This window comes from Pongo abelii, chromosome 8, assembly GCF_028885655.2.
Source record: "Pongo abelii isolate AG06213 chromosome 8, NHGRI_mPonAbe1-v2.0_pri, whole genome shotgun sequence".
Taxonomy (NCBI): domain Eukaryota; kingdom Metazoa; phylum Chordata; class Mammalia; order Primates; family Hominidae; genus Pongo; species Pongo abelii.
The window spans coordinates 113,612,226-113,626,280 of NC_071993.2; the positions used below are offsets into that span (position 1 = coordinate 113,612,226).

Sequence of the window (14,055 nt, forward strand, 5' to 3'; positions counted from 1 at the left end):
ACAAAGTTTATAATATACTAGCATATTATTTTTCCTGAATTTTATCCCTCTCCCTTTGCTCATAATTTTACCCTCAGTAAATATGCTAATTATGAATATTTGAGGGTACATATCTAGAAGCCCCAATCCATGTCAGACATAATTTTATACATAAACCATATAATTCCACCTTTCTGTGCCTTTGTGCAACCTGGCCTCTCAACCTGCAATACTTATTTGCTCTTTTTTTGGTGAATTCCTATTCAACCTTAAAGACTCAGCTTTATTGAATCTTCTGCATAGAACATTTTTTCATTCTCCTCATTTAGAATTTAGTAAAGTTTCATGCAACTGGTATTTGTGCCTCAGGTCTAGCCAGCTCAGTGTGAGTGAGGGCCCTCACTCATCTCATATGCCCTGATAAACTATAGGTTTAAAGGAATAATTTCAAAGTAAGGCATAGAGTCATGTGAAGAATAAGATGATAAATCTAAAAATGGATCCTGCCCTTGAGTAAATTTCAAGTTACTAGGGGCAATGAGAAAACTATTGGCATTTTAGGGATTTTTTTTTAACGGCTCAGGTTTGTTCTTCCACAAGTAACTATATGGATCAAATAGTTCGCATTAGATTCAGAGCCTTCCAGATTCTTGCTAGAAAAACTCTCCCTAAAATGACATCATAGCCGTTTTATGTTTTTGTTTTTGTTTTGAGACGGAGTCTTGCTCTGTTGCCCAGGCTGGAGTGCAGTGGCACGATCTCAGCTCACTGCAACCTCTGCCTCCTGGGTTCAAGTGATTCTTGTGCCTCAGCCTCCCAAGTAGCTGGGGCTACAGGTGCATGCCACCGCGCCTGGCTAATTTTTGTACTTTTGATAGAGATGGGATTTCACCGTGTTGGTCAGGCTGGTCTTGAACTCCTGACCTCAGGTGATCCACCCACCTCATGCTCCCAAAATGCTGGTATTACAGGCATGAGCCAGTGCACCCAGCCCGTTATAGCTCTTAAGATATATGATACAGAAGTCCAGGGCAAATGCATACATGAGAGATGGGGAGGACAAGGGAGGCATTACAAAAGATGTGAAGGTTTTGCTGGTTTGTTAAGGTGAGGAGGCTGCAGTCCAAGGTGTGTGACCATGAGCTACGCCATGAAGTGAAGCTGCTGTGATACTGAAATCATGTCTTCCAGTGGCCAGAGCAATAAAATAAGGACCAGTGATTCAGTCTCTTTTGGTAACAGTCTCCTGCCAGTCATTCTCCCATTCTCTCTCGCATCTCTCATTCTGGGATGTAGAACTCCAGGAAGGATGGGCCCAGTTTTCCTTCAACTGCCCATTCCCCACAATGTGTATATAAACAATTACAATGCATATTTAAAGAATACTTGCCATAAGAAAAAAAATATACAAAGATTCCCTAGATGCTTATTGTATAAATGAATGCAAGTCTCCACTGACCAGTTATTTGATAAGAAGAAGCATGTCATGGGGACAGGTTCACAAATGAATAAACTGAATAAACTGGATATGAAGGTTAACTGCGGGAATGGGATTTTGAATATACCTCTGCAGGCTATAAATTATGCATATAATTATTCATGAAAACAATATTTGTTAAGCACCCGATACGTGCAAGTTATCTGCTAGGTAAAATGATGAAGATGATATAAAGATATATGAAGAAGCTAATATAAAGATATGATGAACCATATCCACAAGAAATTAAATAGGAGTGATTCAAAAGGTGATGGTCATGATGATCATCATCATCATCAGACAGATAGAGATCTAAAAATCCATGTGATTTCAGGCAAGGGGAAGATGTTGTCCAGGCAAATGTCTCTGGAAAGATGTCATGCAAATGTTGGCATTGAGCTGAGCCTTAAAGTACAGGTGGACAAGGAGAAATAGGTGAAGAAATGGGGAGAAATATTCCACTCTGGAATATCATGAGTAGAGGTACACTTTGGTCAAGACAGCAGTGCTTCCAGTCTAACACTAGCTTGACTGCATTCTATTCCCTTTTCCAACTCTTTGTATTGTTTTTGCAACTTCATAGCCTTTGTTTGCTAAACATGGATGCCAGCTGCCATCAGGTACTAAAAGTCAAAGGGAGCCACTCAGGCCATGACCCTCCCTCAACCTTCTGGATAACATGCTTTTCGTTCTCCCTTATTGTCATACGGTTCAAGTCTCTCCTTTCTGCAAAGAGAATTTCAGAAACATACCTGTCAGGAGTGGTTAGACCCTTAAGAAAAACTGCATGAAAACTAAGAAGCACAGGAATGGCTAGGAACAAAACAAGGACTACATTCAAAATTTAGCTCAGCTTAGATACCACAGTTAATGAATTCCCAAATGGAGCGTGTTGGTGGGTGGGGGGCAAACACAATCCAGTCTCTAATGACATTCAGGTATCTGCAAATGCTTTCCTTGTGTTCCCATAAAAGCAAACAGGGAAGTGAATTTGAAAACCAAAATAAGGCTAGTAAATTCTTGAAAAGAGACAGTTCTTTTTCCTTGGAGACAAACCAAATTATGCATTTGCTTCTCTCACCAACAACATACTCTGGCTCAAACATTTTTAAAAGAAGGCTGCTGAACATCTGCTAAGCAATTAATGGGATGCAGCAGCATGTTGTAAAGATCCCTGGGAAGGTATTAGCCATCCTGCTTATGAGACATGAAATGTTGCTAACAATGGTTCTTTCTTTTTTTTTTTTTCATTTTACCCTGCCTACAGGGGGGATGACAGAAAGAGAAATAGAGTTGAGGTGGAAGTTCTGCATCTAATACTCCTCCCCACTGTTTCTCTTTTTTTTTTTTTTTTCAGGTTTCCTTCTCCTTCTCTTCCTAGCCATCCAAATATTAATGTGTTAATTTCAACCTAATAAAAGCAATTGTGGTGGTTCATGCCTGTAATCCCAGCACTTTGGGAGGCTGAGGCAGACAGATCACTTGAGCTGTCAGGAGTCCGAGATCAGCCTGGGCAACATGGTGAAACCCTGTCTCTACCAAAAACACAAAAAAACTTAGACCAGGCATGAATCTGGTCCCAGCTACTTGAGAGGCTGAGGGCTTCAGCCCAGGGGGCAGAGGCTCCAGTGATCCGAGATCACGCCACTTCACTCCAGCTTGGGTGACTGGGTGAGATCCCATCTCAAAAAAAAAAAAAAAAAAAAAAGAAAAGAAAAAAGAAACAAAACTGTGGCAAGTGTCTCGGCCCACTGATACCCTACCAAAGTGCCAAGTTTTCCATGAGTGAAGGGGGAATTCCCTCCACTGATTTTTGTATATGTAGGGTCTACCACCCTATTCAAATATATTTTTTTCTTTTTTTCTTTTAATCAGGTAGCTAAAGGTAACGTAGGAGCAATCACCAACAGGAAACAGATTCCCTCCCATATTTTACTTCCCTATCACAATTGTTGTTCCAGTTGACACGTTTGTCTTTTGCATATGAAAATCGAGCCCTGAGTGACTGTGCTCCTGTGGACACTGCCAGCTCTAATGCGTTATGACCAGCATAGCCAAACTCAGTGTAGCAAAAGTTTCTAAGACTCAGTTATTCCATCAGCCCATGACATTATCTTTGTTTACTTACCAAACTGGAGCTAATTATCCACATATAGATCTATATCTACTCCAGTTGCTGAGATAGCCATGACAGAAAACTTAACAATGCCAGTTGATCAGGCTTGGAATTATATAGCCGAAAGACCCTGCTATCAAAACTAACAGGAAAGATTTCTACAATGGTTGGAAGTCAAAGAATTTTCTCACTCTCTCCAAATTGGTCCAGGCTAAGATTGGGCTTTTATTTGGAAATGGATTTTTTTTTCTTTGGTGACTTTGTGTTACACATACCTATATTACAAGGGGTTCTTCTTTAAATCTCAGTGTGCATATCTGGGTCCCCAAAATATACCTCCCTTTTGCCAGTCCTTCTTCCCAGGAGTCTTAGTCCTGCTTCTGAAACTCCTAGTTATAGAAAAAACTACAAACATGAATGGGAAACATTTTTCAGTTCTTCCCAACTTTGCATTATTTTTTGCCATCTGGAGTTTTTACCAGTGGGATTAACATATCGTGGTTATCAGGAATTGACTTCCGTTCCCACATGGAGCTATAAATCCAAAGACCTTTGGATGCCTTTGCTGTATTCAGTTTCTCTGGCCAAGCCAACTGGCCAAAAAAGTCTCAGCTAATTACCCACTTTTTGATCTCAGTATTTCAGCTTGGTCCCAGCTCTAAACTATTTGTCATTGAAGAAAGTTTTCTTAAGCAACATTTAAAATAAGGTTTCCTTTTTTTTACATACCACTTCTCCCTAAAGTTAAATACAGTAACATATCAATCTTTTAAATTTTTTTTAAATTCACACATAACAATTATACATATTCAAGAGGTACATAGTGATGCTGTGATACATAAGCATAGTGATCAGATCAGGGTAATTAACATATCCATCATTCAATCATTTATCATCTTTGTGGTGGGAACATTCACTATCTTCCAAAATGATCTGAACCATCATTAGAGCATAATGCAATAATCAGTTAAATAAAAACCAGACACAGATGGAGGAGAAGTATGGAAGGAAGAAAAAGAGTGAAATGTGAGTGGCCTCCAGAATTGAAGAATAGGAGAAATAGGGTTAGTTCCAGGTCTAGCTTGACCTCCAATGCTCTCCTGCTCAACAGAGCAAGGTCTCTGGACTCAAAAAGGCACTGTTTTCTGATACACCAAACCTAAAGATAGTGTTCATTCAAAGGCTGCTTATGCTGTAAAAGCAAATTTTGCATCACGACGGATAGACAAGTTGGCCACATCCCTTCAAACCCATACTTCAGTATGGAATATCAGGCTTAGTTGTTTTTAATTTCTAAACTCAAAGGGAACAAGTAGTGGCTGATGAAGTTCAGTCTGCTACCTAAACAGGCTCGACGGTCTGATTAGATTAAATAAATCAGTGAATCTTTTTAAAACGATATTCAATGGTTACTTTCTACTCAGTTGACATTTGTCAGTGGCTTGGCTATTAGGATGACTACAACTCTTGTTTCTGGAATTTGATCATTCTCCCATACAACTAGTCACGTGTGACTCTGCCATGTGCTACCCCCATTCACCAAACACCAAAGCTCAACATTTTGGGTAGGAAAAGGCCAGTCAGGACCATCAAATGCCCTGAGATAAGTTGACAGCCTTTTCTTCAGAGAATTTTCATCAGCATACGATTCCGAAAGTGGCTTTTACCAGCAATAGTAGTTTATGAGGGCAGAGACTCTGTCCCCTATGCTGACAACATTGCTTGGCCCAGCATAGGCAGGCACTCAGTAAATATCTGTTCAATGGATGTGTTAGGATGAAAAGATGCAGAATAGGAGATAAGCCCTACTCAATCCTCCTTGCTTCTTACAGTCATCTTTTTCAAGGAATGCTCTGAATCAGTCACACTTCTGTTCAAAGGTCTTGATGGCTTCCCAGACCTTTGATGGCTTACTCACTAAAGTAAGTACAAACGGCGCACCCTGGCATCCCCCCTCCACACTTCCATACTCCATGCTGAGGAACAGTGACTTTAAATACTGGGATTGAAAAAACAACAAGAACAATAAAATATTCTGAAATCCAATAAAGAAAAAAGATAAAATCCAAGAGGGTGAGAAGTCAGTGGTCAGCCTGCTTGGCCTTCTGCTAGACCTAGCAGAGCCTCGTGAAATCTCCAGGAAACCAGAGAATGGTGCTTGTAATAGCTATTTTTTGTCCTCATTTATTCAGCATCCCCAAAGCCCTTTAGGCTTTACTTCCTTGGTGCTTTGGTGCTTAGAATGACCTCTTGCATTTAATCCTATCCATCCTTTAAGGTTCTTCCTCGAAACCACCTACTCCATGAAACAATCCTGTATCATTTTGACAGGATATAACTCATCTCTGCTTTAAATTTCCTATACAGCTTTAGTTGCTAATAACAGTAAAAATAAATATTAAAGCTATGTTTCAGACACTATCCTAAGTGCATTACCTGAATTAACTTAATCTTCACACAATCCCACTGGCAGAGATGTTATTACCATCTCTGAGACATACAGAAGGATTACATAGTGAGTAACAAAGCCAAGATTGAAACCAATGATCTGACTGGAAAAAAAAATCCAAGTGCTTAAATATGTTACGTAGTCTCTCTCTATGTAAGCATTTATGCAGTTTGCTCATTGACTACTCTCCACTGCCTATTCTTCCCATCCCACAGTACCACTGCCATTGCTACACCGAACTTCCCGACACCACAACCAGGTTATAAGTTTTGTGAAGACGAAGACCACTTTTCACTGGTGTTTGTACTCCATGGAGCACCAGCATGGTACTCTGCAAAAATAAGTACTCAATAAATATTGTTAATTTATTATTAATATATCACAACAATATCTGTTTCTAAGTGCTTCTGTTATCATTGAAAACTATTCTAAGCTACTTGTGTCATCGTCTATTCTAAGTTACTTGTGTTATCATTGAAAACTCTCCATAAGCTTAGAAGGAGGATCCCCCATCCTCACTACCACTTTTTCAGTTGAAGAGATGGAAGCTCAATGACATTAAGTAAATTGTAAGATCATGACCAATTCCAGGTTCAATTCCTGGGTATGGCCCTGTACCACTCCTAAGTTCCTGCTATCTCTACTGTGCTACATTATCCTGAAACTTAAAGAAAGCAAATTCTTTGTAATATGAATATGAATATGAATATGTTGAAAATAAGACTTTGCAGAAAGACCCCCACAAATGTATTTGTTAATGCTTTTTTCAAGATTTCTGATGAGATAAATAAAGCATGCTTTCATGTGAGATGTATCTAAGCAGTTCGCTGACAGTTTTTGCCAGAGACTAAGTATAAAATATTACCTTCTCACTGGGTCACCCAAGTTGGAGTGCGGTGGCATGATCTCGGCTCACTGCAACCTCTGCCTTCTGGGTTCAAGCGATTCTCCTGCCTCAGCCTCTCAAGTAGCTGGGACTACAGGCATGCACCACTCTGCCCGGCTAATTTTTGTATTTTTAGTACAGATCGGGTTTCTCCATGTTGGTCAGACTGATCTCAAACACTTGACCTCAAGCGATCCACCCACCCCAGTCTCCCAAACTGGTGGGATCACAGGCGTGAGCCATTGAACCCAGCTGTAAGTGTCACCTTTTTCTGTTGTTTAACTGGTTCTCCATTAAGGCAGAAACACTAAGCAAGGGAACCTCCAAGATCCGATGACTGATTGGATTTCTGATTAGCATTGTTACCATCTAGCCTTTTTATGAGGAAGGAAGCAGAGACTGGGATTCCCTTTGACAGAGCCACCAGCCAGAACCCAGGGACATGGACACTGACCTGCTGTTAAGTGAGCAGCATGGACGAGGACTCGGACTCCTGGCTTCAGCTCGAAATGTACTGAGTTTTGGTTGAGCTTGTGGATCAGCAATTCTGATATCTGAAAAAAGAAGCACAGTTAGTGCCACCAAAACTGTCATACTGATTACAAACAAATAAGCTTAGAAATATTTACTATTTTCACCAAAGCATCACAATATTACACCCATGAATTATATAAATAAGGTTTATATGATTTTGATTTAATTCCAGAATATGCAGATACAATTATTTTTAAGCATGACCTGTCTTTATGTGCTAATTGCAACAAAACAGGAGAAACTATTAGTGAATGAAAATAATTATACTCTTTAAAAATTATTCTGTATGATCTTAGAAAACTTACCCCCCGTCTTTTGAGAGAACATTTGTTATGCATAAGGACTTAAAAGAAGTATATACAATTTACACATTCCGATAAGATTCATATATATTCATTTTACCTCCATTCTATTTCCCAAACAATGTGTTTTTCACAAAACACTTTATGAATATTTATTGTATGGTAAATATAGTTCTGCTAAAATATACAATTGAAACAAAGTACGGCCATAACATAAGTAACAAATTGGCTAACCTTTATTTCATGCTTATAATCTAAACTGTTCCTCAGGCTGACACACAGGTACTGGGCAGACCCATGGAATTCTGAACTATGAAATATTTAACCCCAAGCATGGGGCAAATAACTTCATTTGGGTAGAAATAGTGTAAAGTAAGGTTTTATGGATGAGGTAAAATGGTTCGTCTGTTTAGAGTAGAAAACCTAGCTCCATTTGATGTGTCCTTTATAATTTTGAGGAATTTCTGAAAAGTTACGGGGATAACAACACTCTTATTTTATTATTATTATTATTATTATTATTATTATTATTATTATTTGAGATGGAGTCTCGCTCTGTCGCCAGGCTGGAGTGCAGTGGCACGATCTCGGCTCACGGCAACCTCCGCCTCCCGGGTTCAAGCGATTCTCCTGCCTCAGCCTCCTGAGTAGTTGGGACTACAGACGTAAGCCAACACACTCAGCTAATTTTTGTATTTGTAGTAGAGATGGGATTTCACCATGTTGGCCAGGATAGTCTTGATCTCTTGACATTTTGATCAGCCTGCCTCAGCCTCCCGAAGTGCTAGGATTATAGGTGTGAGCCACTGCGCCTGGCCCACTCCTATTATTTTTATCTGGTCTGCTAGCCTTATTTTTAATATTATAATAATCAATTTAATATTTTACTTAACATGTTATTTAAGTCTAATTAGATGCTTTCTGACCATCATTCTGCTAATTAAATTCTTAATTTTTTTTTCCTTTTCTATTTGTTGAGTTTTATTTACTCCAGTGAGTTGCCAAAATAACACCTTTAATCCCTTTATTTGTTAAGCAGGGCCTGATGGCTTAGTTTGGAAGCAGAGAGTCACCTGCAGAAGCCCCTGATTGGTGATAGAACTGAACTGCCCCACAGATAAACTTCTCTCCTGAACAACAGGAACAGAGGATGACCATCACTGCCCAGTCGTTGAGCACCTGGGATCCAGTGCAAGCCCAGCCTTTCAAATGCTGTCATTTAGCGAACAATGCAGAAAAACAAGATTGTCATAAAACTATGCTGAAAACAAAAACAACTTTATTCTGTATACTGTATTCTTGGGTGCTGGGAATCATCCAGAACGATCCAGGTTTACAGAAGTGGATTTCTGGCCGCGCATGGTGGCTCACTTTGGGAGGCTGAGGCAGGTGGATCATTTGAGTTCAGGAGTTTGAGACCAGCGTGGACAACATGGTGAAACCCCATCTCTACTAAAACTACAAAAAATTAGCCAGGCATGGTGGTGCACACCTGTACTCCCAGTTACTCAGGAGGCTGAGGCCAGAAAATCACTTGAACCCAGGAGGCAGACGTTGCAGTGAGCCAAGATCATGCCACTGCACTCCAGCCTGGGAGACAGAGTAAAACTCTGACGCAAAAAAAAAAAAAAAAAAGAGGAGGGGGAAGAGGAGGAGGAGGAGGAGAAGGAGCGGGAGGAGGAGAAGGAGGGGGAGGGGGAGGGGGAGGGGGAAGGAGCAGGAGAAGTGGAGAAGTGGATTTCTAACACAGATTGCATACAATGGTTTTCCTCTGTGTTCTTATCTTTTAATTGGCAGAGTCTTTATAGGAATCAGACAGTGGAATTTTTAGAGGTCTATCACAAAGGTTTTAGCTATGAAATGCACACACACAGATACAGAATTGCAGAAAAAATATTTTTTATTCAAATATGAAAGACTTGTCAAAAGTAATGAAGGAATTAGCCTGTTTTGCCAAATATATCACATGGACTAAAGGGAACTACATGTATTTGTGGGAGAAAGACTCTCCACTTTCAACCAGGTGAAGCCATATTTCTTTCTTTTCTTTTTTTTTTTTTTTTGAGATGAAATTGGAGTCTCGCTCTTGTCGCCCAGGCTGGAGTGCAATGGTGCGATCTCGGCTCACTGCAACCTCCACCTCCCTGGTTCAAGTGATTTTCCTGCCTCAGCCTCCTGAGTAGCTGGGATTACAGGCGCCTGCCACCACATTGGGCTATTTTGTTTTGTGTTTTTAGTAGAGACAGTGTTTCGCCATGTTGGCCAGGCTGGTCTCGAACTCCTGACCTCAAGTGATCCGCCCGCCTTGGCCTCCCAAAGTGCTGGGATTACAGGTGTGAGCCACCATGCCTGGCCGCAATATTTGTTTCTTATCACTGAGAATGTTTTCTCTTCAAGTGAGAGATACAAACAGCTAAACCAGAAAATGGAGTTTATCAAAGTAACATATTTTTAATTTATAATCTCCAGGAGGAGAGACCCTTGTGAAAATAATTAACTACTTGGTTTTGTTTTGGTTTATAACATTGTTTCATTGGCTCTATCTGTATCGCTTACAAAATTTTAAGAAGGAAATTTAAATTTTAAAATTATCTGGTAACAGAAAGTATGTTTCATATATTTAACTTGCATCAAAGGACATTCAACAATGAACACATGCTTTGTGAGAAAAAATTTGCATAAGAAAACAAAACTAAATAAAATTTACATTGCATACAAGAATAATCTCAATTAGAACCATGTGCTTTTCTACTGAAATAAATGAGTATGAAACTGTTGACAGATTTTGACAATATTTTAAATGTTTTCCACGCCACTTGTAGAAGTGTTTATGCTATATTTTTTCAAAAGATTACAAGTTGTTACATATGTTCTAAAGGACATTATATATGCTGTGAACACTCCTTTGGTAAAGTTGCTTATTTCTTACTAGCTTTTCTAGCAGAGCACATCTTAGGTGTTAGTGCTGGCATCTTCATGGAAAGGAACATGGAGCTTAAAGGAAATACCAAAGTTCATTTGGTTAATATTTGAAGAGTTGAGACTGGACTTTAGCTTTGTTTGACTCCTAATCCTAGGGTATCTCCATTAAAAATATTTTCCTTGAACAAGCTGGCAAAGAGAGAGACAGCAGAAAAGAGTTGGAGAGAAGTCTGGCAGGATAGGTTTGTAAGATGAGAAAATACAGCACTTTTATTAATTATGCTGCCTTCTCTCATTCATCTGTGAAGCACCCGAAGTTAAAACATCAGCCCCAATGCCCAGTGACCAATATGGGTTACAGGAGTGGGGATTTCCTAACACCATCCTCAGAGGGGCCACTTTCTGTTCACCAGCTGCATAATTGGGTAATGTTTGGGAGAGTCTTCAGCTATGGAAAGGAGTAGAATAAACTGCCTTCTACTGAAAAGTATGGCAACAGCCTAAATGAGAAGAAAAACACTTGCCTGATAGAGACTCAAGTGAAATACTGTGTGATTTCTAGGAGGGAGACTGAACCTGCTAAAGCAAATTGAATTTATTTCTTTTTCTTTTTCTGTCTGGTGAAAAGCGTGTTGTCTTAACAAATTTCATTTATCCTGTATACAGTCATCCCTCTTCTGCTGCTTTCCAGCACAGTCCATCTTCTATTCCACATCAGCTAAACAATCATGACCATAGAAACCACACATTATTCTTGGTATCCGCCTATTTGTTGGAATATGCCTATTATTCAAGTGCAACCTACATTTCATTTAAAGTACCATTTAAAAGGACAGTGGAGGCTCAATTCAAATTTTAGGAAAGCTATCATCAAAAGGATGTCTTGGGAGGGACCTGAGACAGGGAAAACACCAATGTTCCTCATTGTCTTCTTCACACGAGGAAGATTGAATGCAGCACTCAGAATCAACTAGATATGGCTGTGGTCAGGGCCTTTAATCAAGAAAGGTCAATTTTTTGCTCACATCTCGTATCCATGGCAGCTATGCAGTGGTGTTGGGCTCGCTGTGGTCACACAGGGACACTGGCTGGTGGAGCGGCCATCACAAGCATTTCCATTCACTACATACAGCACAAGAAGGAAAAGGAGCTAGCAAAATTCTACAATGTGCATTTGAATACTTTAGCTTGGAAGTGGCACATATCACTTCTGTTCCCACAGTCCTGAGGCTCTGCCCCAGCAGAAGAGACTCATGGGTACAGCCCTATCATGTACCCTGAAAGCAGTGGGCTGGAAATGTTTAGTCACACAGTGATGGTTACCACACAAAGAACACATTCAACACCCAAACAATTTCTAATGAAATCAAGAGGGGAAAACACTGTCAGACGATCAGAAGGAAAGTGGCAATTCTTGAAACATGAAAAAATAAAAGTTTTAAGGACAGTAGAGTAGTTTATACATTCATAGAACACATAACCCAAATAAGTGGTACAAGGTAAAAATACAGATGCAAATGGTTTAGACAAATTTATCAATGGCAAAGCTACACTGGGCCAAAATACTAATATTTATTCTGAAGGTGGTAGGATGAATGCAAATCTTACTGAACATAATAGCATTCTAGTGCCATGTTTAAAGAGGGTGTTGCCTGGGATGACCTGGGAGCTGGCTCAGTTGGTCAATCTTGATTCTGTCACACTATTAAAGTATCTTCAAGTAGCAGTTGAGGAATATTCCTCTCATGTTAAACAGAGGAAGATCTCTCCCAATTCATACATTTCTTTGCATTGAATGACAGGGAAGCAATGGAGCCAAATACTAAATTCTAATTAACAGTAGCTCAATTTCATTCCTTCATAACACACACACACACACACACACACACACACACAGAAATTTAGCCTGATTAAAGTGCCTAAGGGGTCTCCTGGATAATAGTGCATGAAGAAACAAATCAGTCATAAATACGTGCTTCCTTTGGATTTCCCATCACCCACTTTAAGCTTCTCTCTACCTCCTCCTGACACATTGGCTCTGGCCTACCTCTTACCTGCTCCACTTTTGGTTATAGTTCTCCTACTTCAGTGACCTTCCTTGTAGACTCTAGAGTATTTTTGTAATTTGACTCCCCATGTTAAAAAGATCTGGACTGATAAGCAAAATGTGTGGATATACAGAAAATAGAGATTATTAATTCCATTTCATAATAAATTTCTATTTTCTTAAAAGCTGTCACCCTGCTCCCTGTTGAGATCTGCCTTTCCTTTCTTCCTTAGGTTTCAGGCTCTGCATCTGCCAACCGTGTAGAGTAATAAAAACAGCCAAGGAAGAAATATATATATTTTTGTGGTTGACATTTTTTCCATATCTTTTTTGTTCTTTTTAGATGTTCTAATGTCCTTTAAGAATCCTGAAAGACAACACACCTAGGCTCCTTATCTCCCCAGCACAGCATCACAAACAATCACGATAGAGCATGGTGGTCTTTCCTCCCTACAGGAGAGACAGAAACAAATTTGTTCACCCCTGAGGACTCCGAGGAGAGCAAGGAAGTGGGATGCTTGAGTGGCAGGGCTTGCTCCATATCTGAGCAGCTGGCCTTAGGACAACAGCACGCGCTACCCTTGATGAGGCCAGCTCAGGGCATAAGAGCCTTTTCTCACTCACCAGAGATCCTAAATAAAGGCTGGTGGAACCCTCCCAGACAGAGGTCACTTGATTAACCCAGCCCGCCTCATCCTGATAACAGGGTCAAATACTTCTCACTGTGAAGAATTTTCAATTTATTTCACAGACAAGATAGCTTGATCCAAGCCAGCATCGCTGCTCCCCAGGAAGGCTCTCAGAGGAAGCTAAGGAAGGAGGACTGAGAGTCCTTTGCTGGGGCCCTGCCCTCCCATTCTTTAGGGCACCTCTGTCTAGGATCCCAGTTCTTTCACTGCAGGGGGATCTGCACTGCACCTTTACAAGAAAGGGGGCCAAGGCATGAAATGAGGGGATAAGGACAGCCCTTCTCAAGTTTCAGCTGAGATTTAGAGTACAGCCTTCAAAGGAGGGGGTTCATTTCTGTTGTTTGGGTTTGCTTTGCATTTGTCTTAAATTTCTGTATAATTTATGACACCAGAAGTCAGTTGCGTTTGCCTCCCAGCATTCCCTCTCCCTTCCCCACATTGTTCTTTGAGGAATCCATGTCCTTGTCTAGTCTTGGTCCATTTGGTTCAGGGAGGGTATAAAACATCTCAGTTGTCACTGACAGCACATTATCCCCAAGACTGCAGGGACTCGCTAAGAGATGCCCACTTTAAACAGATCAGGCCAGTGAAAACTGTGAACCTGGAGCTCTCGCTGGTGCAATCAGGTGAGAGGTACTGCCTTTGGATTGGGTT

General features: G+C 40.3%; 1 protein-coding gene across 5 annotated transcripts in view; it reads right to left on the reverse strand.

The window, feature by feature from the left end:
- The window catches only part of SORCS1 (sortilin related VPS10 domain containing receptor 1), a 594,724-nt gene that overhangs the window by 18,914 nt on the left and 561,755 nt on the right, over window positions 1-14,055 (reverse strand). For all 5 annotated transcript variants that reach the window (XM_002821140.5, XM_003777633.4, XM_009245781.4 and 2 more), the window contains exon 24: window positions 7,362-7,461. In XM_002821140.5, the coding sequence (XP_002821186.6) occupies window positions 7,362-7,461 (100 nt within the window). The remainder of the gene's footprint in view (window positions 1-7,361; window positions 7,462-14,055) is intronic.